Source organism: Camellia sinensis, chromosome 5, assembly GCF_055761805.1.
Source record: "Camellia sinensis isolate YWXY chromosome 5, ASM5576180v1, whole genome shotgun sequence".
Classification (NCBI taxonomy): Eukaryota; Viridiplantae; Streptophyta; class Magnoliopsida; order Ericales; family Theaceae; genus Camellia; species Camellia sinensis.
The window spans coordinates 33,776,249-33,800,865 of NC_138965.1; the positions used below are offsets into that span (position 1 = coordinate 33,776,249).

Sequence of the window (24,617 nt, forward strand, 5' to 3'; positions counted from 1 at the left end):
ACCCCTTGCTCGCCATGTGTCAACCTCTAATTGGTAAGTTTGAATATAGCGCCAACAAAAATAAAAATATTCAGATACCAACTATCGAATGAAATTTTTATTCAAACAATTAATTTTTGCTTATATATACTATTATTGAAAGGAAACACCTATTTGGACTTTTAAAACTTTTGCCATGCAGCATTTAGATAATAATAAATAAATAAAAGTAATAATTCATCCACTTTTTCTCATCTTAACATAAATATAGCAATTTGAAATACAAACCACTTCAACTTTCACTTTCCATGTTTCCTAAAGTGTTGTGCAGTCTCAATTCAATTTCATCATCTTCACTTTACTCTATTCACTATAAAACATCAATTTCTCAAATACCCATCTTTGATTTTTTTTTTTTTTTTTTTAACCTAATTTTCTTGGATAATTGGGAATTTCTGTTAGGTTGGTTTGTTTTGTTTAATGCTGTATTTTGATGATGGATAGTTGAAGAAGGCAACAAAGATCATGTGGGTATGTATACTTTCTATTTTTTTTATGCTTTTGTTATTATTATGCTTTTGTATTTTTATATTTATTTATTTTTTTAATTTTACATTCAAACTTTTTGTTCTTGTTTCATTTTTTAAAAGTTTTTGTTTGCTTTTTGTGTATAAATTATGTTTTTAAAAAATTGAATTGTTTGTTTACTTAGCTTTTTTTTCTGTCTTTTTAAAAAAATAATAATAATTCGGTGCTCTTAATTTTAATTTAAAAAATAGTTTTTTTTTTTTTTTTTTTGTATAAAGCTCTTTGATTATAAGTGTCTAAGAGTCTTGGATTTGTAACACTTCTCTCTATTCAAAAACTTTTTTTTTTTCTTTTTTTGAGAAAGACCATTCAGGATCGTTGACCTTATGGTTACGTTGCAAGTTGATGAAGTGTTCATCCAAAGCGCAGATCTACTACTTAAAAAGTTCTATTATATTATCAGGTTTTTGGGAAAAAAATGCTATGAGAAATAATTCAGTGTTCTTAACATTTATTTTTTGTTGTTGTTTTTTTTTTATATTTTAAAATCAGTCCTTTTTTGGTTTTTTTTTTCTATATTAAAATATTTGCTATTATTTTTCTTTGTGTATATCAAATCACAAATCTCTGTATCTATAATGTTATAAGAGTCCTGGATTTGTTATTTTTTTAAAATTTGTTTGTTTATTTTCTTAATTTTGTTGGGTGTGTCTTTTCTAAAGAAAGAATTCAGTGTTCTTATTTTTTTTAAAAAGGAACAATTTTTTGGTATTTTCTTTTAATTTTATTTTTTATATTAATAGGTTTCACTATTTTTTTTTTTGTGTATATTAAATCTCTTCTATAAGAGTCAAGTTTGTATTTTTCTATTTTGCATATTTTTTTGTTTAATTTAAAAAAGAATTATATTCAGATTTTTTTTTGGGTTCCTATTTCACCTTTTTAAGCTTTTGTTTGTTTTTTGTATATAAATTCTGTTTTTTAAAAATTGGTTTGTTTGTTTAAGTATCTTTTTTTATTATTATTTTTTTGTGTGTCCAGTGCTCTTAATTTATTTTTTTTAAAAATAGCTTTTTTGGTTTTTGTTTTTTGGGTTTTGGTTATGGTTATTTTGTTTTTATTTTTTATATAAATCTCTTTGATTGTATACTTTTTATTTTCTTCATTAAAAAATAAAAGAAGATAAAAAGTTTCATTATATTATCAAGGTCCTTGGGAAAAAAATTGACTATTATTTTACGTCATTTATATTAAAAAAATTTCATTGTAACTATTTATTTTTCTTTGTATATATCAAAGACTGTAAGTATTTTAAGAATCTTGGGTTTGTAGTTTTGAAAGAGAGTATTAATTTTTCAAGAATTATTATTTTACTTTATTTAAATCAAAATTGCAAGTGTTTTTTTATCTTTTTTTTTTTTAATGAGTTTGTGGTGTATAGTCATTTTTTTAATAAAAAAAATATTTTTTTTTTTGAATTTGCACATGTATTGCATGTGCTTGTGGGGATATATTTTCTGAGTACCAACACGTGGCCAAGGTAACGCTGACGTGTCAGCTGATGTGCCACGTGTCCTGGTTGTTATGCCGAGGTCATCTCGGATAGGCCGAGGTTACCTCCGAAGATATCGGAATCCGAGATAGGCGGATGAGGGGCAAGAGTCCTAGAATGAGAGAAGATTTCAGTTTGTATTAAGACAAGACTCTTAGAGAGTTTATCCTAATCTTACTGGGAGTCCAAGATTAGCAATAATCCTGAGTCCATAGAAGTTAGGCTTCTATTGGGACTAGGTTTATGTTGGCTATAAAAGAGAGGCACCCCCATGGGTCTAAGGTATGCTTTTGATACTCAAGCTTGTGAGTTTAGCACTTGATTTATCTTTGAGAGATATACTGACTTGATCGTCGGAGTGCCCCCGGGTGGACGAACCACCACCAGAATCTTCTCTTTCTGTTACAGGTCAGCCAGGTGCCATCCATTCTGCCGGTGCTCTCTAGCTGGTTACTAAGCGGGCAGTGTGGTCAGAAAATCACTCACGTAATTTGGCGTCGTCTGTGGGAAAGAAAGAAGAATAGATGGCCAATGACGGACAGAAGGATCAGATTGGAGACAACGCTCCTGCTGGGAGTGGGAGACCTATCAACCTCGACGTTGAAGGGGACGACCGCAACACAGAAACTCGTGACCAGAGTCACGGAGTGAAAAACGCTGGCCAGAAAGGTGACGCACCAAAGGCAACAGATCGAAGCGGATGCTACAACGAAGATGACCTCCAGGTATGGAATGATAGATACCTGCGGAGGAACAAAGACCCTTCCAGAAGGGATGCAAAGACAGAGGGCATGAGCGCTCCCAAGGAGATAACATTCAAGTATAGAAGAACTCATCCTAAGTGAGCAGATCCCGGATTCCAAACCCTGGATCCCGGATCCTAAAAGACATGATCTTGGCCTAGATGAGTAGGTTCGAGAAGAGAAAAGCTCAACCTGTGTGAGCAGATCCAAGATTCTAGCAGACAAGATCTCGGCACTTAAGTCCGAGAAGAGAAGAGCTCAGTGAGCAGATCTCAGATCCCAGAAGATAAAAAAAGAAAACACACAAGGTTGGACTGCAGTTAGCCAGGTTGAAGACCTTTTATAAGGTTCGCAAAGGAGTATGTGGAAGCCATGCAGGGGGCAGAGAGAAGAAGAATATATTTACCACTTGTTGAAATTCTGTGTGAATTTACAAGTTAAGTTAAACTGAAATCATTGTTTAACACTTGTTGAAATTTGTGGACAATTTACAAGTTAAAATTAAACCGAAATCATTGTTTAACACTTGTTGAAATTTGTGGACAATTTACAAGTTAAGTTAAACCGAAATCATTGTTTAACACTTGTTAAAATTTGTGGACAATTTACAAGTTGAAGTTAAACCGAAATCAATGTTTAACACTTGTTGAAATTTGTGGACAATTTACAAGTTGAAATTAAACCGAAATCATTGTTTAACACTTGTTGAAATTTGTGGACAATTTACAAGTTGAAATTAAACCGTAATCATTGTTTAACACTTGTTGAAATTTGTGGACAATTTACATGTTAAGTTAAACCGAAATCATTATTTAACACTTGTTGAAATTCTGTGTAAATTTACAAGTTGAAGTTAAACGGAGGTCATATTTAACACTTGTTGAAATTCTGTGTGAATTTACAAGTTGAAGTTAAACCGAAATCATTGTTTAAACACTTGTTGAAATTCTGTGTGAATTTATAAGCTGAAGTTAAACTGAAATCATTGTTTAAACACTTGTTGAAATTCTGTGTGAATTTACAAGTTGAAGTTAAACCGAGATGATATTTAACACTTGTTGAAATTCTGTGTGAGTTTACAAGTTGAAGTTAAACCGAGATGGTGTTTAACACTTGTTGAAATTCTGTGTGAATTTATAAGTTGAAGTTAAACCGATGTGATATTTAACACTTGTTGAAATTCTGTGTGAATTTACAAGTTGAAGTTAAACCGAGATGGTGTTTAACACTTGTTGAAATTCTGTGTGAATTTATAAGTTGAAGTTAAACCGAGATGGTGTTTAACACTTGTTGAAATTCTGTGTGAATTTACAAGTTGAAGTTAAACCAATGTGATATTTAACACTTGTTGAAATTATGTGTGAATTTACAAGTTGAAGTTAAACCGAGGTCGTATTAGAAGAAGATTGGTTTAAACACTTGTTGAAATTCTGTGTGAATTTACAAGTTATAGTTAAATCGATGTCGTATCGAAAGGAAGATGGTTTAACACTTGTTGAAATTTTGAGAAAAATTTACAAGCTGAAGTTCAGCCGAGGTTATGATAAAGGATGATGGTTAAAACACTTGTTGAAATTTTTGAGAAAAATTTACAAGTTAAAGTCAAGCTCAAGCAATTTCTGCGTACTTGCCGAGACTACCAGGTTGTCAAAACTTGAAATATGGAAAACTGAAGTCTTGATAGAAGACATTAAGAAGGTGACAAGTCCTAAGCAACACTTGTGAAAATACTTGTTACAATATTTTCAAGTGTTAGGGCAAGGCCGATATGAGCAAGATTAGAAGTTGTGACAGAAGTATTTTACCCGAAGAGATTGCACAGTCAAGGTGTACTTTGAAGACATGCAAATTATTCTAAATGTAGAATCATACAAGAGCAGAAAAAAGAAGACATTCATTCAAAGAAGAAATTAGAGAAATGCATTTAAAGAAGAAAGAAGGCACTTCGGCCTGAATATTGAAAAATAAATTATTCAGACTACAAAAATGGCACGTCGGCCGGATTAAAAGCATACAAAGAAGGACAAAGTACAAGGTACAAGGTACAAGGAGTAAAAGAAGGAAACAAAACTACTCGGCATCAATGACAAGATATAAAAGACAGTTGGGAAGACTTCTCAGCAGCCTTCTCGGTCTCGAGCTCAGCATCGATCTCTCGAAGAGTTTGATCAAAGCTCTTCTCGGCGATTGGCACCTCAGAGTTTGAAAGCAAGGATTGAAAGCAAGAATCTGGAAAAAGACACAGAAAACAGAAACAATAATGTAATTCATAATCAAGAATGGTGATGAAGCTATTAGAAAATCAAAACAAAAAGATTGCACAGGTGTGTCAAGCCAAGAACAGTGGCAGAAATCAACAGATGTGTGAACAGTGTGTATTCAAGAAGATGATTTGGAAACAACGGGTAAAACAGCAATGGTGATTAACAATGAAGCAGAGCTTCTTGGAAAGCGACAAGAAATAAAACTAGGAGGAACAGTGGCTTACCAGAAAAGAGGGAAGCCAGAATGAGAATTGCCAAAGTCTGATGACGGATGCGAAAATGACAGAATGACGTAAGCTTCACCGGATGAAAGGAACGAAAACAGTTGCAGAGCTTGAAAGCTTGGAACAATGACGAATTTAAGCAAAAGAGCTAGAAAGAGAAAAAGCCAGAGGATTGAATGAAAAAAGAGAAAAATCAGAGTTAAGAAGACGACAAAGTTTAAGAATAAAGCCAAGTGCACAGGCACTAAGTAAGTATGTGAAGAACAAGAAAGTAATGGCCCAGACACAATGCTAGCAACAGAAAGCGGATATGGCAAGAACAGTGCCAGGCGTTCAAACAATTCAAAACTTGAAAACAGACGAAAATAGAAGACAATAGAGGGCAAGTAAACGGATTCAAAAGAGTTATGAAAGATTGAGCTTAATAAAAGAGGCTATGAACCTACCAAGAGAAATGAACGCCGATATGAAGATTGCCGGAGTCAAATAGATGACTGGAAGTCGAGAGCCCACCGAAGATTGTGAGTGGAGCAGTTGCAAAGCTCTTGGAGTTTACGAATTAATGGAACAAGAACCTTGGCTAGGAGGTGTGATCTCGAGCAGCTTGGAAAGCATGAAGCTTGATACTTGACAGAAGTGGACAGTAAAGTCCAGGGAACTTTGAGGTCGGCGAGTTTGATCTCGGACAGAGGGGCAAAGATGAACGAACAGTGTAGGTTCCATTACCTTAAAATGCTGAGGTAATAGAACCTAGGAGGCAGTTGTGGAGATATATTTTCTGAGTACCAACACGTGGCCAAGGTGACGCCGACGTGTCAGCCGAGGTGTCACGTGTCCTGGTTGTTATGCCGAGGTCATCTCGAATAGGCTGAGGTTACCTCCGAAGATATCGGAATCTGAGATAAAGCAGATGAGGGACAAGATTCATAGAATGAGAGAAGACTTCAGTTTGTATTAAGACAAGACTCTTAGAGAGTTTATCCTAATCTTACTGGGAGTCCAAGATTAGCAATAATCCTGAGTCCATAGAAGTTAGGCTTCTATTGGGACTAGGTTTATGTTGGCTATAAAAGAGAGGCACCCCCATAGATCTAAGGTATGCTTTTGATACTCAAGCTTGTGAGTTTAGCACTTGATTTATCTTTGAGAGATATACTGACTTGATCGTCGGAGTGCCCCCGGGTGGACGAACCATTGCCGGAATCTTCTCTTTCTGTTGTAGGTCAGTCAGGTGCCATCTATTTTGCTAGTGCTCTCCAGCTGGTTACTAAGCGGGCAGTGTGGTCAGAAAATCACTTACACAGTGCCCATCCAAACAATACAAATGACGTGTAGTACCGTGTGCGAATAGAATTGCCCTATGTACCCCGCACGCGCATCAAATGCCTACAAAGTCAAATAGATAGATTACTGTGCCTTTTTTAATGGTGTAAATTTGGCCCACCGACCCATGACCCACTACGGCCAGGCGCAGGCCTGAACCTAGCCTGAGACCCTGAGCCTAAGCCTAGGTAGTTTGTTTTGAAGGCCAACCCGGCTTGTCCTGATTGGTCCAATTTTTTTTTGTAATTTTTTATTTCATTTTGAAATACAAATTATTCATTAAAATGTTATTTATTTAATTTAAAGATTGTAATATTTCGTTTCATTTTGATATATATAAAGTCATTCATTTCATTTCATTTTTTTTAGGGAAAGGCTATCTACGCAATTTATAATTAAAAGAAAAAATGACATAATTTCATATGTTTTTTAGTTATAACTAAAAAAGCATAGTCATAAATACCACCTGAAATACAACCAAACATCTTATTAATCAGAATTAAAATACTATGGATAATTTTTTTTAGTTTTATCCCTCATAAATAATCTATATATATAATACATTTATCAATAATTTTTCTCAAAAAAAAAAAAGAAGACCCATCAGGCCCAACTTGCAGCCCGAGCCCGAGCCCGAACTCGAATCCAAACCCAATCCACGACCCATTTTGAGTGAGTTTGGGTATGCACCTAATTCTTTTTCATGTGACCGGTTCGGCCCAAAATTTAGTGAAAATCTGCATGGCCCGATAGTGGACCGGCCCAAGCCCAGGCCCGAGTGGGCCGGGCCGATTTTACTTCCGTAGTCCTCTTTCACCTAGCTGTCTTTGGGTTTGAGGTTGGGTTTGGGTGTCGAGTCCCGCCCTCTCTCCCTGTCGCTTCGATACCCTTCTCTCTCGCCATTATTAACAATTGTCATCTTCTTCTCTCTCTCTCTCGCGTAGTCTCATTTAAGCTCTTGCTCAACTAGAACACAACCCCTGTAAACCATTACTCTTCGTCTCACAAGGCTCTGGCACATCCTTTCTCTCTTCCTGGTAAGCACAATCTCTTTCTCAACATGCACACACGCATATATTGTTGTTATGCATATATATATATATGCACTTAGGGTTTGAAACGTAAGTGCAACAAGGTCCTTATACTCGGAAAAGCAAAAAAAAAAAAAAAAAAAGAAAAGAATTTTAGGGTTTGGAACGTGGAGGGAAGCCACAGGTTTGTGGTTTCACTCAATAACTTCGACTATTAACCGTTAATTCTTGTTCATATGGGTTTTGGGTTTGGTTCAAATTTTGCTTTGTGGGTGTTCTTGTAGTGCAACTAGGGTGGTGGCATGAAAGTAAAAAGAGAGGCTAGGTTGATTTGGAGATGAGCTGATATGAGTAGACTGTCAATTAGGCCTCGGCCTCTCGACATTCACAAGAAGTTACCCATTGTAAAATCTGTCAAGGATTTTGAGGATGAAGAGACCCCCACCTCTACCCGTAATTCGCAGTATCGTATCACTGCAGAGGCTGAAAATGAGGTATTATTTCTGTTTGGAGTTCGTGATGTTGCTTCTCTTCTGTTTGTATTCCTTGTTTTCTAGTTGTTGTTGTTCATGCTGTTTATACACCGTGTGAGTTGTACATAATTGCTTATATAAAAACTCTTACATTTGTTAATTATTTCCTAATTTTAGGGAGGCCTGCACCGAGTCGTATTCATTCATTTTTTCCCTTGGTGAATATCTTTGAAGATAACAATCATTTATGAAATAGCAAAGCACATATGGAATTGTACATATAGGGGTTGAATAGGAAAATTCAGCGAATTACTATCAAATTTAAAATAAGCAAATGATGAATTGAACTCTAGACAATTAGTAGCACAATCAACTATTCAATTAATCCATCAATTCATCAATTGTGCAATTAATTCATCAATACATATCAATCCAAACAAATATAGAGCAATCAACCATGGGATTCACGAGTCAACTTGGAAAACATTATGGAAAAAACGATCTCACGGTATGAAAACATGATCTTGACCCCCAAAAAATTTCCACTATTAAATCAAACAGTTACAAGGCATAATTCAAGAAATTACAACTTCTTACTCAAGTTTACGAACAATTGTGCCCAGCACAAGCTTCAAGAAGCTCGATCTTTGCTCTGAATGGCCTTGATTGACACATTAAGTTCTGTAGATTCAATAGTCACCATGAAGTTCCAAGCTCCAATCTTTGTCTTCAATGGCTTTGTTGTTCAAACGGCCATGGTATTGTAGGGATATGAAGTGTACTGTGAAGGTTTCAATGTAAATAAACACATTCTAACAGAATTGCATGAATCTAACTCATGATTTTGATCTCTAGATTGAAGAACACGTGAGATTCATCAATGGAGGCTTGATAAGCAAGTTATGAAGCAATTCTAGAGAGAGAAAGTAGTTATCAAGCTTCAATAAATGTCAACCTCTGAAATGATGAGATTTGGTCTTCTAAAAAATGATTTAGTTGAAAAAAAGTCATAAAAAGTTTAAACTAGCTCTCTGTAAATGCTGCTAGCGTTTGAGCACACTTAATAGGAAACCAGGCTTTCGAGCTCTTGTTGATCAGTAAGCAACCACATATCTTAGGAATACAGATGGTTGAGCTGATGTTGAGTGTTAAGTGAGCCCAACACACAAGTTAAGCTCTTGTGCTCCTTTCAAGCCCTGTGTGAGTAGGCTGACTAAATTTAGATTTTTTTAAAAGAAACAAAAAATAATAGTAGTGAGAATTACAGCAGTGAAGTGTGGGGGGGTTGGGAACTGTCATAAGAGCAATGAAACCCAAAAATACATCAACACATGTTGAAGAAGATCCATTGATGTGTCAATCTCACTAGATACTTTAGAGAACCTACCAATCCCAAAGCCCCAAAATTTTGGACTCCAAATTTTTTTTTCATCGAAAATAGCCAACCTAGCTAATGCTATCCTAACACTTTCCAACCCCTCAAATACATGCACATAAAGAAAACAAAACCGATCCATATTATCAATTCAGAGGGGGAGAGGAAGGGAGAGGCATTGTTTGTTCATTAGTGTTGATATAAGAAAATTGTTAAAAAAAAGAAAAAAAAAAGAACTGTCATGTTTCACTACTTCAAATGGCTATTATTATGATGTAAGTGCCACCGTGCTTACTGAGTGACACAGTCTTACTGTAATGCATTGAAACAGACCTTTCCATGCTAGTCATTTGCAACTTAAAATCCTAGTTCCCTTCTCCCCCTTTTCTCCTTTACTAACACAGGACTAAAAAGGCCCAACTATTTTTCCACTTTTTTTTCGGGTAGGTTGTGGGGGAGGAGGTGGTTGAGAGGACGAGAGACCCATATGATAATTGATCCACGTACTTCCTGATCGTGCTTGTTGTCTGTTTGGATGTTCCATCTGTATATCTATTTGTCCAAGATAACTTGCCTTCTATGGCTGAAAGAGCATTATTTGAAATTTTATTTCTTGATATTCTCTACATGAGTGAGTGTATTACTTAGAATATCAAACATATGACAGGGAACTTCTAATCTGCAGAGAAAAAAAATTGCTCACAACTGAAATAGAAAAAAAAAATTACCATCTTGTATGCCCAATAAAAAGAAGAATGCCAAAGGACTTGAGAACATTGCGTGTCAGTTGAATTCTTTGAATTTCTACCAATTCTTAGTTGAATAATCTCAAATTCCTCAACAATGCTGTTTTTTACTTGCTCAGTTGCAGAGTGTAGGAGGGACAAGGAGAACGATGATAATTTATTTTTATGTTGCCCGGTTGCTATGACTTTATGGTATAAACTTTTTCAGTTAACGGAGGTTTAGTGGGTGGCACAATCTACTGTGTTCAGATGATTTGATTAATTATAGGATTTTGGTCCCAATAATAAGGCTTGAGTACTTTGGGAATTTGTGATTTGTGCTACTTTTTGTTGATTTGGGCAAAGAGAAATAAGATTGTTGAGGACAAGTTTGAAGGTTTAGAAGCTTTGTGGGATAGATTTTGTTATTTGTCTTCTTTTTGAGCTTCAGTTTTAACCCCTTCAAGAGAATTTTGTTTTGTTTTGTTTTTGATTTCTAGAGATTGGAGAGCAATGTAAAAAAACAACGCCCAATTAGTACACTTTAATGTGTGTTTGGGAGAGGAAGACAAAGGATAATTTTGGGTAATGTACAAAGTAGTGGCCCCAAGACTTGAACCCATAACCAATGTGCAATATACAATTTTGGTTCTTTCATTTTCTCTCTTTTTAGGTGGCATTTTAGTTCTCCATTGTATCTTTTTTTTACTCTTTCCTTTTTTGCACACCCACATGGGTGTGCAGTTACAGATTGGCAATTACTCTATTTGCATTTGAATTTGGCAGTTAAAGGATAATTTAGGAACAAAAAACTTGACAGAAAAGATTCATACCAAGAGCCTTGAATGCTTTATACAATAGTATGTAGTATATTAATAATATTCCTTCTTTGTTGCTGATCAAGAAAATGATGAAGCGAACTTCCATACACGATGAACATGCTGTATTTTGTTGGAACTTAATTTTTTTTTCTTCTGCATTTTAAATGGATATGCCTCCTATCCATATCTATTTAAAATGCAGCTATGGCCCCCATAACTAAAAAGGAAAAAAGATTTGGTCCCAAAAAATTATTTATGAGACTAATATTTCGTTTACAAAATATGAATATTATGCAGTAGTCAGTGTGAACATGTAATTTTGCTTTCAGTGCTGAGTAGTTTATGTACCTTGAACTGAACTTTTTTATTTCTGTTGTTAGGTACAACAAATTCCTAGCAAGAAAGTGGCATCGGAAATTCCTATTCCACAATTTGTTGTTGTGGATACATATGAAAGAGATTATTCCTGCACTTTTACTCAACCAACATCATACTTACGAGCAAGGGGAGGTTTGTGAATTACATAGATTCATTATATATTCTTAGTTAGGAAATTTGTTCGGCAGGATCCCATTGATATGTGATTCTTAAAATTTGTCAATCATTCGTAGCTCGGGCTGAACTTGGAGAGTTTGTCGAGTATGACGTGGACAACGAGGATGAAGATTGGCTCGAAGAGTTTAACAAAGAAAAAAGGCTTCTTTCCCCAGAAAAGTAATGATTACTTGATTCTTGTTTAAATTTGTGTGCGTCTAAATTCCTAATTTCATTTGTCTTGTTAGTTAATTATTTTTCCTTTTCTCCCTGATGTATGTTCATTTCAGCTCTGTATATATTATGTTCACATCTGACGATTATTATTTTATTTTGGAAAGTTTGTTATTTTACTTTCATGAATGTTAAGAGTTATTATGCTATTGTTACCTTTCATGATTCAACGATAAAAACTGTTGTCGGGATTTGGCCACTTTTGGGATTTCTTGGGTTTGCCCTATGTGGGTTACGGAGGTGTTGTACATTTTGTGGGAGGTAGAGTGGGGAAAAGGAAGAAAGGTCCATTTTGGTTAATGCGGATAATGGGGATAAAGGAACTAGAAAAGTTTTCAGGATTAGTAGCAATCATTATATAGATGGAAGAGTAACTTTTGGCTATTTTGTATTGTTGCAGGTCCGAAAGGGTTAATCAAAACTTAGATCAATTTTTGGATTGCCTTTGATGTTTTATCTTATAATATTCTTATTTATAAAAAATTGTATTTGGAGGGAGCGAAATTGTCCTACTTTTTCAAAAAATAAGTTTTATTAGAAAAGAGTAAAGTTATGAAAGAAATGAAAGGACAAAAAATCCACCAAGAAGAGAAGAAAAAGTTAAAAAAACCAAAGTTACATTTCTCACACCGCTCTCCAATATCTAGAAATCAAAAAACAAAGGAATGCCTTTGAAAGGGGAAGACACCAATGCCTAAAATGAGAGGTAACAAATTCTATCCCTCAAAGCTTCTTACACCTCAAATTCATCCACAAAATCGTTGTATTTCTTTCCAACAAAAAAACCCATAAAATAGCACCAAGTACATAATCCCATTACACTCCTTATTATTACCAAAATCTCTGTAATCAATCAAAAGCGTCTTAGTACAAGTAGAAGGAAGTGCCTATAAGATATCCACTACTTGAAATAGCCTGTGCCATAAGATCCATGTCGTAGTTTTGGAGATGTATAGATTTTAATACATATATTAAAGGCTTTATTACTTCATATTGTTGATGCTTTTTAATTGAAAAGGGTGACGAGGGCGTGGAAGGTGGCACTGATGTGCTTCATGTGGTGCCTATGACAAGAGAGGAATTGATATACTTTTGAGGATGTAGAGATGACTATGCATAGTGTCAGGATTTTAGAGGCATCATCCAACCTAAAACTAACTGGCAATAGGTAGAGAGGGCTCTAGATTATATGAATGAAGTTTGGGTGGCTTAGAGAGATGACAGTGAGACAAGTCTATGACACTTCCTCACTCATGCGGCCCGATCGCATGTAGGGGTGATAAAGATGAACAAGTTGAGAGGAATAGACACAGGGTGGAGACAAGACCTGTGAGATCGCTCAATACCCAACTCTAATACTATGTTAGAATTTTGGAGGCATCCAATGTAACATTTTCTTAAAATCAAACCCGATTGGTCGGTTGACTGAACCCATTCTAATCGGCTTATTTTTGAAGAACCGTTGAGAATTGGTTGAACCGGCGACCCTAAACATGTTACTAACATATTAAAAACCACTTGTTAGGATCCCTACCTTAAATGCAAACCAAAATGTCAAGAGATGAAGAGGGGGAATGAGTTGAGTCCAAGGATTTGAGAAGTACTCTAAGGTAGAGCTTGACTTCCACTCCTCCAATGAGTCCTCCAAGCTTCAAAGATGGCAACAAGTTTGATCTACTAAGTGGGTGTTTGGGAAGTTGGCTATTTTAGTAGGCTAAAATAGTTGTGTTTGGGAAGATGATTGGATTTTTTTGTAGTTGAATGTGATGTTTGTGAGAGAAAGTGAAATGATTATGGGTTTGATGTGACATTTTGTCTTATTGGCTATTTTAGCCTATTTTGTCTTTTAGTGCTATTTTAGCCTAAAAAGCCAAAAAACTCCTTTCCCAAACACCTTTTAGTAAGGTGAGGTAGATAGAGGTTGCATTATAGCAAGATTGGGCCAAAATATGAAGAAAATGGGCAGAGGGGAAGCCCACAACTTTAGGGGATTCGGGAGCAAATTTGCTTGCTAAATTTGCAAAAACAAGACCAATGAAGTCTTCCAATGTAAGGCCAAGTGAGAGAGAGAATAACACAGTTAGAGCAAGACTTACTCAAATAAATATAAAAGTCTTCTACATGAGGTAGCCAAATGGTGGGAGAGAGACGTACATTTAAGGACACATCTCCATGTTAAGGAAAAAAGGTTGACATAAAGCCTTAATAAATAGGAAACAAATGAGTCAAAGCATGAGCTAATGGGTGCTATGGCCGGCCAAGCTAGGAGAGAGAGAGAGGGAAAGGGTTTTCTACCTACCCATGTACTGCACAATGCTCAAGTGATGTATTTAATGTGTATATAAAATACTATCTTCTCTCCTTCATGTATAAAAAATAAATAATGCTAAAAAAAAAACTCATGCAAGAATTCAATTGCTACCGCCACTAAAATGGCTTAATTACGATTACTAAATCAGTATTAATTAGTGCCCTAAGTGCGATAAAGTGGGTCTCCAAAAAGGTATAGCCAAACAAAGCCTGAGAAAAAGTGTGGGGGTTTTTCTTTAACAAGATTAATACAGGCTTAGGAAAATTGAGTCAAGACATGGGCTCAATCAATTGGATCCAAAATGATTAAAGTCCAAAAATGCAATGTGTGCCTGTAGTTGGGTGTTGGGTCAAAAGTGTATAAGAATGGGCCTAAACTGTTTTCTACCTCCTAGATGATTAAACATTCCCAAAATAATTTATTCAAGACATGGGGTGAATACTTAGAGCTCAAAAATAAATAAAGCCCAAAACAGAAAGTGGGCCCCTCAAATGCTAATAAAACAAAAATACAAATGGGCTTCAAAATAGTAAAATGATGCTGATGCAGAGTATAAGAAGCTCAATGAAGGCTAAATTCAAAAAAATATGATGTTTGAATATTGGTATGATTTCATAGAGAAGCTTATAGCTACCTCCAATGAAGAAGAAATGACGTTGTCAACTTGAACATTTTAATGTGAAGCTATTGATGCAATTTCAAAACTTGTGGATTCTATACAATACTTCAAAACTCGTGGTCAAGTTTTTTCCAACCAAGGGAGAATGATACAAAGTATAAGAAGCTCAAGGAAGGCTAAATTCAAAGAAGTGATGATACTTGAATATTGGCATGATTTCATAGAGAAACTGATAGACATCTTCTGCAGTTATGTTTCTAGTATTACTAGAGTCTTATTTTATTATTATTTTTACGTTTTCTAGGATTTTTAAGGTTAGGGGTATGTTGGTAATTTTATATTGGCTGATGGATGAATGTTTTTGTAATTTTATATTTTTAAGGCCAGAAATTTTTTGATGGATGAATGTTTTTGTAATTTGGACGTAGCATGAATTTGATGATTTATGGCTCATCATATATATGTCAGCTTGGCGGTAGCTACTTTTTCATACTTCACCTTTACTACTCTTTGCTTTTATATTTGTTCATAAAATTAAACTGAGTTGATATTGATTCAACTGAGTTGCCTTCTTATAGAAGATATGCCTATACTACTCGCTGTGCTCATGTCTCTACACATTTGTGTTACTCTGGTGTTAGTATGTTTCATCCAGAAAGCACACCTCATGGTTGCAAAATTTTCATTGCTCGTTGTCAAATTTGGGGTTGTTATTGCCTTTTTCTCCCGTTAGATTTATGCCTTTTGAATTTACTAGTTTACTTGGCTGCTTGTGCTAATGTGGGTAAGCTTGTTAGTGCAGGTTTGAAATTATCTTATTTAAATTGGAGGTATTGGATCATAAGGCTCGGGAAAGAGCAGGAGTTATAACTCCTACTCTTGGCTCGCCCATTCCTGTACTTCTACAGTTTGATGCTGCTGCTGAGGTGAAATTTACTCCCTTGCATGGTTGCACAATCTATTCCTGTATGCCAGTTATCACTGTAACTTTTTATGGCAGTAGCTACCTTGATTATGGGATTAGTTGACTGATTGTTAGAATTTCCCATCTTTACCTTCACCTACTCCACTACACACTCCACTTCACCTACCTCCACTTCACCACACACTCCACTTCACCTAACCCACTATCACCTCCACTACACCTACTACCACATTTTCTTCTATATATAGATTGTATAGGAATTGTAATTAATCAATCTTGTAATCAATCTTGTAATACATCAATCAATAATACAAGAGTTTTAACATGGTATCAGAGCAAGGTTAAGAACCTAATATTTTCGTTCCACCGGCGGGCGGCAATCTCGTCTTGGCTGCCCGCCGGACAAACCCACAGCAGCCAATTAAGCCGCCATCACCATTACCCCTTCCCACCACCAAAATACAGAAGGCAACCAAAGTAACAAACAAGGCAAACAACAATCATACCAGCAGAAAAAGACTGAACTTCTCAAACCATCACTACTGAAGATCATAGCTTCTTGTTTTCTCCGAGTTAGAGAATCTCTTCACTTCCCAATGTTCTGCTGGTAATCAAGAAACCAACTGCGAATTGCACAGTAAATTGATAACCAAAGATCATTTCACCTTTCTTGATCTCAAACGCTGCATCGTGGCTGTGCACCACCATATCTACCTTGGCCTTACCGTACTGGAACGGTACCGGCGGTTCAATCCCCTCAGCGCCCCTGTGCCCAGATTCGCCTACCACGTCGGCGCCGTCGACTTAGGATCCGACGGTCGGATCTTCGTCAGCGTCAACCTTGAGTTCCCTGCTCTTCGTCAGCGCTCCTTCGTCTTCTCTCTCCGCCTTCCCGTCGCCGACTCGATGCTGTCGACCCCACAGAGTTTGGTGTGTGTTTTTCGTTCTGGACAAAGTTTGGTGTGTGTTTTTCGTTCTGAAAAAACGTGTGCACAGTAGCGAGGTGTGCATATGAGATGCTTAATCCTCTCTCTCTCTCTCCTTTTTAATTAAGTGCTTCACACACCACCCCCCACATGGGTTGGTTTCACTTTTCCTCATCACTATATTCCCACACTCTTCCACTTTCTTTTCTTTCTTTTTTTATATATCACCCACGAGCCTGCACCACCCACACCCCCACTCTCTTTTTTATTTCAACATATACAACCCATTTTTTTTTATTTGTTTTCTTCTTTTTATCATCCTCCTGATCATGTTCCCCCTTTCTCTCTCTCATTTTTTCACTTTCCAATTCCCCGAAGAAATCATGTTGTTCCCAATTTTCTTTATTTTATATATCTATATATATATATCTATTTTTATATTTAAAAAAAAAAAAAATAAATAAAATTAAATAAAATAAAAAAAATTAAATAAAAAAAAAATAAAAAAACAAAAAAAAACAATTTGCACAACAAACCATCTTTTATTCCTCTCAGGGATCCACCCCGATCACCATTTTACAAAAAAAAAAAAAAAAAAAAAAAAAACACACACACACACACAAACCACAACAAAACACCCACACCCACAGCGGGATTTTTTCTTCTCTACTCTACTGTAGGTCTCTTCTTCTTGCCTCCGTCCTGGCCGGCCCTTGACGGTGTTGCCTCAGTGCTTCCTTGTCCACCGAGCACGTTCACTCCCCCATACTCCTCCACTGCAGCATATGGCGGCCCTCCAAAACGGAACATCACGGTGGCCTTCCGTTTCAGCTCCTTATTTTCTGCCTTTAGCACGCTTATCTCTGCTCGCGCATCCTTATACATGCGTTGGAGCAGAGCCAGTTGGGAGTTTAAATGCTGCACCTCATTTGTCCTACTCTGCAGACGGTTCGACAAATTTGTGACCGCCGTCATGGTTTCCACGCATGACTTCAGAGTATACTGATTAGCCTCAATATCAGTTTGCATCGCCATTTTTTGCTCCACCGACCGCATCGGAAAGTTCAATGGAGCAAAATCAGAGGTGTTTGGTTGCGGTTCACTGGCCACCGCACCAGTTATTTCTCTTGTGGGCTCGTTCAGTTCTGGAAAGAGCGTGAGCAGGTTCTGGGTAACTGGACGGGAAGAAGAGGCCATGTTTTTGAGTTGCTAAGTGTTTCAGAGAAGGGTTGGTTTCCGGGTGTTTCAAGATTTGCAGAGACAAGCTCTCCGAGCGTTCAGAGGTTTCAGACTCGTATGCACAGCCTTCGCCTCAACCTTGTTTTAAATAGCCAGGGCCAGCCACGCGCATCGCGCGCCTCTTGCCGCCCGACAAACTGGCACGCCTTTTCATGGCACATTTTTTGATAAAGTGGGCACGCCTTTTGATGGCACGCCTTTTGAAAAATTGGGCACACCTTTTGAGGGTGCTTTTTTAAGGGTCCGACAAGACTCTGTAAACTGTCCCGACATAGATTCCGGTTAGTTTCTACAAGGGTCCGACAAGACTCTGTAAACTGTCCCGACATTGATTCCGGTTAGCTCCTTTATGGGTCCGACAAGACTCTGTAAACTGTCCCGACATTGATTCCGGTTAGCTCCTTTATGGGTCCGACAAGACTCTGTAAACTGTCCCGACATTGATTCCGGTTAGCTCCTTTATGGGTCCGACAAGACTCTGTAAACTGTCCCGACATAGATTCCGGTTAGTTTCTACAAGGGTCCAGCAAGACCCCGTAAACTGTCCTACTACATCGGTCCGACATGACCCCATAAACTGTCTTCTACAACAGTCCGACATGACCCCATAAACTGTCTTCTACAACGGTCCGACATGACCCCATAAACTGTCTTCTACAACGGTCTGACACCACCATACAGTGTCCTCTACAACGTTATGACACCCCATACAGTGTCTTCACCAACGGTCTGACACGACCATACAGTGTCTCCTATCCTTTTTTATTTTTATGTATTTTCTTGTTTTGTTACTCTCTCCAAACTCAAGTTGGTTAGTTTCTCTCCTCCTTGAGTTTGCGGGGGGCTGTTAGAATTTCCCATCTTTACCTTCACCTACTCCACTACACACTCCACTTCACCTACCTCCACTTCACCACACACTCCACTTCACCTAACCCACTATCACCTCCACTACACCTACTACCACATTTTCTTCTATATATAGATTGTATAGGAATTGTAATTAATCAATCTTGTAATCAATCTTGTAATACATCAATCAATAATACAAGAGTTTTAACACTGATACCTCTTGAGTTGCTGATCATAGTTAGGTTTTAGTGTTGATATCATGCATATCTGTTTCTTATTGCTTAGCCTTGCAGATTTTATCAGTTGGTCTTGATGTTTGCCACTTGTCTTGCCTTAGTTAAACATGTGGATCATACTTTCCTTAGCCTCCTTTTTCCTTTATTTTTGATTGAGGCGCCTTCGCTAATTATTTTTTTTCTATTTTTTTTTTCTTTGTGTTGTAAAACCACATTAATCAAAAAATTACGACAAAGTTTGAACGGCAATCAAACAATAATAAAAGAAATTTCTTACCCACCTATAATTAAGCAAAAATTTCTACCTAGCAGTGGCCAAATAATTGATCAACTAGTCTAAATTTCGCTCTCTGTAGTGCTAAGCCAAATTGAAGAAAAACGTTTTTTTTTTTTGTTTCTTCACTTAACCAAAAAAGTTATAAAAACAAATGAAAGGAAAAGGTCTCAAGTTGACATAGAGAGTGCTGGTGGCCAAAGGAAAACGAAGAGGAAGAAGAATACAGAGGAAAGAGGAAAGAAATAGAGAAACTCAAGTTTAGAAAGTAATGAGGTATAAAATGGTATGCTAGATGTTAAATACTACTAAAAAATAAATGGCTGAGATCATATCAAATGGTAAAAAAAGTCACCGCCTCAAGCGCCTCATGCTTATGATTTAAGTGACCGCCTCAAGTGCCTCGACTTCGCCTTGCCTTGCCTAAGCAAGCCCTTAAGAGGAACTTTCAAAAAACTGACCGTGCCATTGTTTGGTTATTTTATTGTGCTTAATAGTATGGGTTATTTTATTTAAAAGTATTTGAGGGTTGGAAACAGAATCTGTATCCAAATCATTACCATTTACCATTTTATAGTCCACCATAAATTACCTGGTTTATAAAGCTATATTTTTTTAACCTATGGAGTTCCCTTCCTTTTGGTGTGTTTGGGAATGGGATTTTGTTGGATATTATGCTGGTTGGTAGCCTTGATGAGAAGGGGCATCTTACTGCATACTGTCTTACCCTCTGTTTGCCTAGTTGATAATCTTGTAGATACGGAGAACTCAATGGTTCTGTCCCTTGCAATCGTATGGAGTTCTTTGGTATTGATTCCTTTATTTTGGAAGCTGTCTACCTTGGTTATCGTTGTCAAGGCAACCTTTTGATGCATGATTACACTAAGAACTTTGAATAATGTTCTCATCATAATAGTTGTGGAATAAGCTTGTATCTTTAAGTTTTTATTTTTTATTTTTTATTAAAGGTGGGAGAAAGGTTTAGGGTTTTTAGATAGAAATGAGTGAATGGGCTTAGTGTTTGGTTGCCAGAATTCTAGGTAACGGTGCTGGAATTTTTTAGACAGCAATTACTCATGGAGTTTGGGTATCAAACTAAATATAAAAGTTGAGATTATGATTTATCAAAAAAAAAAAAAAAAAAAAAAAATGAAGTTGGGATTGTGGAATATGGTTTTGGGATGATGATAGACTTTGTTTGGGAAGTTGGCTATTTTAGTTGGCTTTTTGGTTATTGGCTATTTAGCCTGGCTAAAAAAGTTGTGTTTGGGAAGTTGGTTGGCTTTTTTTGGTAGTTGATTCGATGGTTGTGAGAGAAAAAGTAAAATGATTATGGTTTGGATGTGACATTTTGTCTTATTGGTTATTTTAGTCTATTTTGTCTTTATTGGCTATGTTAGCCGAAAAAGCAACTTTGCCAAACACCCCCAAGTTGAAGCGATTAGTGGTTGGTGGTGATTCAAGTAACAAAATCTCATAGCAAATAATTGAGAGAAAAGGAAGAGGAGAATCATGGTTATGTTGGATCATACATTAGAAAATTTGATTTCTCTGGCAATACAGCTCTATTCAACTGAAATAGTAAATAATATGTGTGGGTTGGGGGTGTTCAAAGAACCTATTGGCCTGATGAACCCGTCTGACCTGAACTGAACCAATGTTGCACGGTCAGCTTCATCACTATGTTTGGTCGGCAGCGGTTTCAAATTATTCAAATCTGTTGATAGTCGGTCGGCCACCAGATTCAAGAGAAAAAAATCATATAAACTGAACCGACTGATATATATATATATATATATATAAATAGATAGTTATCACTTGATAGCTGGCAATTTTTTATTGACTCTTGGAATTACACTTGTACTGTATCATTCTGCCATCTATCAGTAAAAGTCATTGGAAATCTAAAACAACCCACATGATCCTATCATGTCAATTAAACAATTCACGCCTCTCTGTCTTCCCAAATAGATTTCCAAGATCAAACTCTCAACCTTCCACCTTCCCTCTTCCCTCTCTCATCTCTCTCTTCACAAACAGTCTCAGGTTTGACAACATGAATCCATGATGGAGGGATTAGAGCAAAAACAAGATTGGCAGCATGGAAGTGATATCTACTCTTCCTCTGTTACAACCCTCTTCCCAATCCCTTCTCTCTACCCCCATGAACCCCTTCACCTTCATCTCCTCTGATTTGCCTCCCCTCTCGAAGTCCTTTTTCCTCGACATTCTTCACTCCTCTCCCTCTTTAGACTCTCATTTTTTTTGTGGGGTTCGGATATTACTCATCCGAACCGGTAACCGACCGTTGAAAAGAGACCTGATGTTTTGCGGTTTTGATCAACCATTGGTCGAGATTGAGTGGTGCTTTTCTGTACCCGAAGTGGTCGGGTTGAGTGATGGTTTGGCAGCAGAACCGAACCGGACTGACCCGTGAACATCCCTCGTATGGGTTGTTGGGCTAGGATTAGGACTCCAAAATGAAAGCCTTCGAAACTTTTAGTAGCGAGAACATTTTAAATCTAATGAAGACCCAATAACACAACTACATAAAAAATATATACCCTTGGACCATGACTACAGCCCCTCCCCTCCCCTTTCTAAAATAGAAGAAAATGTAGATATAATTATACGATCTTCTGGTGGCAGACCATATTGAAAAATAAATCCACAAAGACGAAAATTTGCTAAAAAAATTTGATTACTGATGGCCCAGGGAGCTTGCCTCCTGAACTTCTCGAATTGCTTCTCTTGTTATCATACTTGCATCACCATTATTGTAGGGAATGAAATTTTTGAGTCTTGCAATGTGTAAGACATTTGTTTATATATGTAAATTATCTGGATTTTGTGCTTGTCATAAAAACTTGGATTCTTTGCATTATATGTCTTGGGTTACTTTTTTTGTTGCAATTAATTTAATTATTTATTTGTTTCTTTAAAATTGTAGGCCATACTCTCCGGCTCAGTAAAATATGGAGTTCTCCAGTCTATTTATAACTATTGGAAGGAAAAGGTATGCATTAATTACCATATAAGTTTTTTTTATTGTTTCAAGGAAGCTATTGTATTGTTGGTAAAGAATTCTTGTGAGAAACTCTCTCTCTAAATTCTTTACAGGGTGACATGTTTTCTTCATCCACCTTGTTCTTAGAGTACTAGTCTCTTAAAATCTACTATTCTTTAGTAAATATATTTAATTCTGTTAATTTTTGTTCTGTGATCAGGCTCTTTGTGGATTTTTTCTTCATAAAATTATATGTTTAATTTGAGAGTTAAGTATATTGCTGATTCCTTTGATGGACCTTGTGAAGAGTTTGTTTCTCCGTGTTGGGTGGAGACAGAAGGGGAAAGAGGATTAAGTTCACCTTACACATGGTCTAAAAATTGCTTGATTATACTTCTTACTAATTTATTTTAAGACTACTTTTTTTCAAACCATTGTTGGAACTTTATTAAGTATGCTTCAAAACTGTGCATTTCGGAATTGTCTTTTTTTATTATTTTGTTTTATAGAAATTTTTAATTTACTAAGAATTATTATGAAGTTTACATAGCTTACTGCTGCATATAAAGGATAAAGAGGCTAAAACAATGAGCTTCTCATTGCTCAATTTTGAGTGTCCTTTAGTTGTGCTTTGTTGTAAGCCAGCTTTTTATGGTCCTCCTGTGCTGCTCGTTTAATATTGATGCTCATTTCTAACATGTCTTGCTTACACTTTTCCCTCGCCATATCTTCTTTTTCCCAATTCTTACTGCAGCGTGAACGGTGGCAAAAGCCTATTTTACGGCGTTTGCAGGTTAGCTTTATCACTTGATTGGAAACACTGTTTTTCAGGATTTGTTGTCTTGACATGTATTTGATCAAATTGTTGAAACGAGGGTTCAAATGTGATGTAATCACACACACACGCACATATTGTATATATATATATATATATATTGTAATTAGGAATTGAGTTTGATCTCCTAGTGTTCTCACCTTTTTTATTCTTCTTTCCATTAAAACACTTTAATAAAGTGAAGACTTTGCTGGGTGCTTTTTTAAAGAATCTGAGGCAAAATCAACTGTTTCTGATTTAACAAGTAGATTCTAATTATCTACGCAATTTATAGTCTGAGATACATGTTGAATCTAATTAACAACTTCAATTTTTTTGTACTTTTTATTTCATGGGTGGTTGCTAAATATAATTTGGTTAATGTCTCGATTTATCTATTTCGATCTTGTCATATAGGTTCTGTTTTGCTATATTTTGGTTACATGAATTCTGTTTAAAAAAAAATGAATAATATACACTTTCACCTCACCCACTAATGCAACTATTAGTGTTTGTGCACATGGCCAAAACATTTTACTAGTCTTTTCCTATCTTGCCTGGAATTAGTGCTTTTCCTGTTATCTTATTCTTGTCTCATCTGTTTAAGCATGTATATTTCAGCTGTTTTTCTTTCATTGCATTTTGTTCACTTCCAAATGGTGTTTTCATATGACTTCTCTTAGCAAGCATGATGCCACATGCTCTATTCAAATGGAGTATGACCTTTCACCACATATCTGCTAGTTGGCTTATTAACTTTATAATCTCTGTTGCCTACTTACATGCATGGGGAAGCTGCACATGTCCACCTTGGTTGTCATGATAAGATTTTGGATAAACTAAAGAGGGCATGATTGTATCGTTAGTTTGATTCATGATGATAGATTAGTCTCCCTCAACCTCTGCAATTGGCATTATCTTGCTTTAGTTTTACGGTTAGTAATATGCACAGCTGGACCCCATCATAATGAGGCTAGATAAGTTAAGGGACTAAATTTAACATACAGTTACATAAAAATACATTTGTCTGTTTTTGGGTTACTATCACTAGTCTGAAGTGCATTTTGCATGTCTTTTGTGCATAAAAATTTGTTGTGCTCATGCATTCTATAGCTTTGGCTACTCATTCAAGTTCTGAAAAATAAACACTTGATTAGGGAGAGAAGGGGAAAAGAAGTTCAATGCATCCTTTGGGGAAAGACAAGAACACTTGATTAGGGAGAGAAGGGGAAAAGAAGTTCAATGCATCCTTTGGGGAAAGACAAGAAAGTCAAACAAATAGTCCAATGAAGCAAATAGTTTCATATTTTGCTGACCTAGTAATCCTCAACTTCTGAAGATCCAGCTACTTCTCTGTTTAGTAGAGTGAATATATCTATGAATAGCATTGCTTCCTTTCACCTAATCTGTGGCAACCAATCTCCACAAACATTCCAATTTTGTGAACTTCATAAAGAACATCTAATGAAACAAGGTTCTGCTTTAACTCATTCTGGCTGGTTTAGACAAAGAAATGACATGCTTACTGTTATGATCTTTAAGAAAAAAGAAATTGCTGGAGGCACTTATAGTTGTATTAAATCATTGACCAATAATCTTGAAGTCGAG

At 36.3% G+C, this 24,617-nt stretch overlaps 1 protein-coding gene across 1 annotated transcript in view; it reads left to right on the forward strand.

Annotated features, from left to right (window-relative positions):
- Positions 1-7,436: 7,436 nt before the first annotated feature.
- LOC114287498 (uncharacterized) overlaps positions 7,437-24,617 on the forward strand; it is a 30,977-nt gene continuing 13,796 nt past the window's right edge. The window contains exons 1-7 of the mRNA XM_028230879.2: positions 7,437-7,650; positions 7,929-8,138; positions 11,419-11,548; positions 11,650-11,752; positions 15,539-15,662; positions 22,139-22,204; positions 22,950-22,988. Coding sequence (XP_028086680.2) covers positions 7,992-8,138; positions 11,419-11,548; positions 11,650-11,752; positions 15,539-15,662; positions 22,139-22,204; positions 22,950-22,988 — 609 coding nt within the window. The 5' untranslated portion in view covers positions 7,437-7,650; positions 7,929-7,991. The remainder of the gene's footprint in view (positions 7,651-7,928; positions 8,139-11,418; positions 11,549-11,649; positions 11,753-15,538; positions 15,663-22,138; positions 22,205-22,949; positions 22,989-24,617) is intronic.